Source organism: Epinephelus moara, chromosome 22 (genome assembly GCF_006386435.1).
Source record: "Epinephelus moara isolate mb chromosome 22, YSFRI_EMoa_1.0, whole genome shotgun sequence".
Taxonomy (NCBI): Eukaryota; Metazoa; Chordata; class Actinopteri; order Perciformes; family Serranidae; genus Epinephelus; species Epinephelus moara.
This window is the reverse complement of record NC_065527.1, coordinates 41,838,600-41,843,862: the sequence shown is the minus strand read 5'-3', so window position 1 is coordinate 41,843,862 and position 5,263 is coordinate 41,838,600. Positions and strand designations below refer to the sequence as shown.

The 5,263-nt window shown below is 40.2% G+C and overlaps 2 protein-coding genes across 2 annotated transcripts in view; both read right to left on the bottom strand.

Annotated features, from left to right (window-relative positions):
- Window positions 1–1,435, bottom strand: part of LOC126384048 (elongation factor 1-alpha-like) — a 12,271-nt gene extending 10,836 nt beyond the window's left edge. Inside the window, exons 1-2 of the mRNA XM_050034906.1 lie at window positions 1,321–1,435; window positions 416–568 (exon numbers count right to left, since the gene is read on the bottom strand). Coding sequence (XP_049890863.1) covers window positions 416–559 — 144 coding nt within the window. The 5' untranslated portion in view covers window positions 560–568; window positions 1,321–1,435. The remainder of the gene's footprint in view (window positions 1–415; window positions 569–1,320) is intronic.
- A 341-nt stretch (window positions 1,436–1,776) lies between these two features.
- LOC126384049 (elongation factor 1-alpha) overlaps window positions 1,777–5,263 on the bottom strand; it is a 13,649-nt gene continuing 10,162 nt past the window's right edge. Inside the window, exons 7-8 of the mRNA XM_050034907.1 lie at window positions 3,875–4,109; window positions 1,777–2,141 (exon numbers count right to left, since the gene is read on the bottom strand). Coding sequence (XP_049890864.1) covers window positions 2,017–2,141; window positions 3,875–4,109 — 360 coding nt within the window. The 3' untranslated portion in view covers window positions 1,777–2,016. The remainder of the gene's footprint in view (window positions 2,142–3,874; window positions 4,110–5,263) is intronic.

Here is a 5,263-nt window from a genome sequence, read left to right as displayed (position 1 = left end):
ATTGGTCCGCTGCGTGCGCGTTCACGGCTCTTGATAAAGCAACCCTGGGTTGAGTTACCGAGTTGATATCCAGCGTCGTGATACCGATTATCCTGATTGCCATTGTTAGGGTTAGTCAACCCAGGATAGGTCTGGGTAACCCAGGAAAGGTTGATCTCGCTTCGTGATACAGGCCCCTGCCCTACAGAGGTCCGGGTAATGGGTGATTAAGATGGCAACGCCGTAGTACACATATTTCAACAGCAGATGGCAGTTGTAACTTGGTAAAATTAGGGAGCAGTTATATCCGCCACACCTGTTTCCCACACCTGTAATGTGTCATAGTTTGTGCCTCCATAGCCTCATGGTGTTTTACTTGGTGGGAATATTGTTAATAACTTAAATACATGTATCTGATGTCCCCTTCAAAACCTACCTCAGCGGCTTCCTTCTCGAACTTCTCGATGGTTCTCTTGTCGATTCCTCCGCACTTGTAGATCAGGTGGCCGGTAGACGTGGACTTGCCGGAGTCGACATGGCCAATGACCACGATGTTGATGTGGGTCCTTTCCTTTCCCATTTCGATGTACTGTTTTAAACAACATGTGGTAAAGTTATGTCGACTTTAAAATGAAATAAATCAGGTTTAAGTCCGTCTAGAATGTGAAGGAAGTGGAGCCGCCATTGAAGTTCCTAGTTACGACTCCAACGGTTATACCAGATGGAGCTGATAAGAGCTAACAGTAGCTAGCTGGCCTCAAGCACGTGCTAATGTTAATAGAATCCAACAAAGCAAATGATACAACCTTATCAAGTAATTTTATACTTTACATAAAAGTGGCAATACCACTCTATTAAAATACTCTATAACAAATAAAATTCCTGTATTCAAAGTTTTACTACTACTACTACTACAACTATTAAAATATTAAGTAGTACTCATTGTACAGAGTGGCCCTTGTCATTGTTACATGATAGTATTTGAGGTGGAACAACTACTTTCAACTACTTTCTATGCTTTTGGGTAGTTTAATCTGTAACACTACTATATTTTATGAACGGAAAATAGTTTTTGTGTAACATCTTAATCTTTAAAGTAATTAGTCGCTGTCAAATGAAACCATTAGAAACCAAACCAATAGAAGTTAGTTGACCCTTTTAGAAATTATTTTAACCTCTAACGGTGTAAGTCAAATCTTTTGATCACCATCCCCTTTAAGTCTTATTTTAGGTGTCTGATAGCTTGTGGTGGTATATGAGGAGTTTTGATTTCTTTTACAAACAATCAGTGTTTAATTGAACTAATCTGTTCATGTATCAAATTTAAAGTTTCCAACTCACCTGATGGACAAACTGAACAGAGGTGGTGGATGCCTGTCTTCTCCCGCGTGATCTACTGTATCTGCACCTTCAGCTTAATGCTATTTCTGTAAAAGCTGATGTGAAGACAACGCCTACCGCTAACCTGCTCCTCCTCCTGAATATCTGTGCCATGAATAATCATACAGTTGCTTAAACTGTGTGCCACCATGCACATACTTGGCCAACTAGTTTTGCAGGTCTGCTCTTGTACGCTATGTCTTTTAAAACACACCTTAAAAGCTTGCCTGCCTCATCTCTTCGTACTTCAAGTGTTTCTCTAACCTACAAAAATTAAATATTCAGTGTGTTTTGGCCTTAGTGATCAAATTGTCCTGCTGTGTCTATGTTTGAGGCTTCTGGAAGAGTGCTGCTGCAGTTTGCAATCAAAAAATACTTGTAATGTAATAAAACACAAAGGAAACCTACTCATTTGGCAATGTTTAAGATTTTTATTGTTTTGGTTTCAACTTAGTTATGATCATTGTTTCCCCTAAAAGGCACAAGCCTTCCTTTCCTGCGGAAACTTTTGCGATGGGTTTTAATCAGCATAAGCCAGTCCTTGAGTAGAGAGCTCTGCCTCAGAGAAGACGGCGCTGGGTGGCAGGGAAGAAAGAGGGATGGGGCGGACCACTGCTGCTGAGACATGACTCTTTGTTGGACGTCCTGCATGAGAATTCATTTCTTCTTCTCGGCCTTCTGTGCAGACTTGGTGACCTTTCCACCAGAGGCTGCCTTCTTATCGACGGACTTGATGACACCGACGGCCACAGTCTGCCTCATGTCACGCACAGCGAAGCGACCTGAGAGGAGGAGATGGACAAGAAAAAAGAGAAACAGAGAGGTCAATGAGAGGCTGAAAAGATGCCATAAACATGTGTCTTCTCTGTGTGTAAGGTGAAGCTTATAGATGATGAATATACAGTGCATATTATGCTAAAGATCTTTGTAATTAAGCTCATAAATACTAGAAGAAAAGTAAATAAAACGCTTGTTGATAACGTGTTGTCAATTTGTCTTAATCTTCAGCCTTGTTAATTATAAATAATAATTAAAAGGTTATAATACTAAAATAAAGTTTCTTTCCTCTGTGAAAGTGATATTGAAATAAAAGATGTGACATTTTCACAGCACAATCTCAGTTGGCATTTGAGTCATAAGTTTTTCTCAATTGCATACACACAAGAAATTAAACTAATCACACAATTCTGAAAACTTGAAGCTCATGTATTAACAAGACTCCACTGCAGAGCTCTAAGCACAATCCCATTTTTTGAACTGTTGTACCTTAACTAGAAATTCTAAATCACATTTTTGCTAAACTCTAAGCACAAAGCATCATTTAGCACATTTTGTTAGACTGGCACACACGGGTCATCAAAATTTCACACCCTAATTACCCCTTGGTCTGACTCCAACTCAAACACGCTCAAACACGCTCAAACACTCCAATTGTGTCAGAGCATATAAGAGGCTTTAAACTTTTATGAGCCTTAAAAAAAAGAGGAGATAAAGAAATACACAATTTTACACATCTGAATATTTAACACGGCCTCATAAAGCCAAAACATATGTAGCAGTATTTTGATTGTTATTTCGCCAGTGTTTTGAGTGCAGCAATTTGTTTTTTGAAAAAGATTTGTAGTTTTGACAAAATGGCTAAGTTTTGTGTTAAGAATTTTGAAAAATTGAGCTATACTTTCAGGAAAAGTGTTTAAACAAATGGGAAAACTGTAAATACACATCTGGAATTAGGTCTTTGGTTTTTAACTGTGTACTTTTCTAATGCAAGACAAGGCTGTGTAGCTATATATATATATATATATTTGTGTGTGTGTGTGTGTGTGTGTATGTTTTTGTCCTTCTAGCTCTGTTTTTGGTCTCCACCACCTCCTGAGGGAAATATCTGACTTTTTTGCTGCTAAATGCTCCACTGTGTTCACCAGCTAGTCACTAAAGCATGTTTCCTGCTTCTTGTGGTTAGCATATTGCGGACAGTGGTTTTGCACAATTGCAACCTGGGCAAGGGTGTGAGCTCGAGCCACGCACCTCCACGATTTTGTTGTGTTGGCCCCCCATGGCAAAGATGATTGGAGGCCAACATAACTGTCCTTAAGAGGCTGTAGTGCTCTCATTTTTTAAGCAACACTACAGTGGGGTTTATCAGAGGTTTATTTCTAACAGCTGCCTGCAGTTCATGTGGGGGCCAGACAACCAAAACTATTGGCTGAAAAGTACTACAACAGACAGTAGAAGCAGACAAGGAAGCTGCACAGTTGGGTGATAAATTCTATGTGGGACTATAGGTTTTATGCGTAGTCATGTTAAGATATTGATTAATGCAGCTCTTTTCACAGCAGACATTTTGACTTATGATAGCAGCTGTAACTGGGCCTTAAAACCTGCACACCAAAATAGAGTGAACCATTATTATTATCAGTCACAGCTGTCCTGCTATGACATGTCAAAATGTCCGCTATGGAAAAAAAGGTCTGTAAAGACCAACAACAAAAAGGGGAAACAGTTCTTCACTCACCCAGTGGAGGATACTGGGAGAAGCTCTCAACACACATGGGTTTTCCAGGCACCATGGTGATGATGGCGGCGTCTCCAGATTTGAGAGCCTTGGGGTTGTCCTCAAGCTTCTTGCCGGAACGACGGTCGATCTTCTCCTTGAGCTCGCTGAACTTGCAAGCAATGTGAGCGGTGTGGCAGTCCAGCACGGGGGCATAACCCTGGGCGATCTGACCAGGGTGGTTCAGGATGATTACCTGCAGAGGGAGAGAAAATGGAGGGAGGTCAAAAGAGCAACATCTCAGGATGTGGACTGGTTGTTGCTGGATACCACTGAGTTATACAACAGCGCTTTACAGCCTTCGTGTGTTGGTGACGATAAAGTCATGTGACTGTGCTGTAGTTTGTTTATAGCCTAATGTTAGTTATTTACGTCTGACCATGGCATTTTTCCTTCAAAAATATAATATCATAAAGGTGGTGTTAATTTGTCAAGATTATCTTACTGAACAAAACATGTATCATAAACTTTTATTTGCCACAGAGGTTATTTTCCATAATAATCCAAAATCCAATGGAAAAATCCCACTGGCTTTCTGTCAAGGGAACCAGTGCGATGCCAACTTTCAGGTTTGCCTACAATAAGTATTATCCCTGCAGCTCTCTATTCTATCACAACAGTAGATGGAGGTCAACTGACTGCTGTGTGGTCTAACAGGAATGTTAAATAGTGTTGTTCAATGTCCACTCTGCTGTGGAATGGCAGCCTTAACTGAAGGGGAAATACACTCACAGAAATAGTTAAGCACACTTAAAAGTAGTGACAGATGATGATGGTGGTGATAAAACTTGGTGATGTCATAGGGTATTAAGTCTGGATCAGCTCCACTGACAATAAATTGGGAAAAAATGTTATGAACTAAATTACTGTGACGTTGCACTTACAACAACAATCCCTTTCGGGTAGACTGGCACTTAAATTGTGGAGATATGTGACACACTTGTTTATTTCTGTGGTCATTTTTATCCCTAACTGTTTGTGTAAATATAATTATACACGGTGGTCCAACCTATCTGATGTTTGTTTCCATGTTTGATAAACCAAATCTACCAACATGAAAGCTAAACAATGTACTGCTGTGGACGGGGGCAACAACAAAATGTATTTTGGCAAGCTAAAAAAAATTAATATCAGTTTAACTGTGCGCTAAATTTTTAATTAGGGTCCGGGCAGCTAAGCTGCCAGGACACTATTGTATTCCTAGGAATTCTTTCTTTCTTTCTTCCGAGGAAGTCATACTTCCCAAGGGCGAAAACTCACCAAACTTTACAGAAATGTCCGGCCCCATGCCAGATTTACTTAATTCCAAGGACATGTCAATATTCCTCCTGGGGGGGGCACAATAAGCGT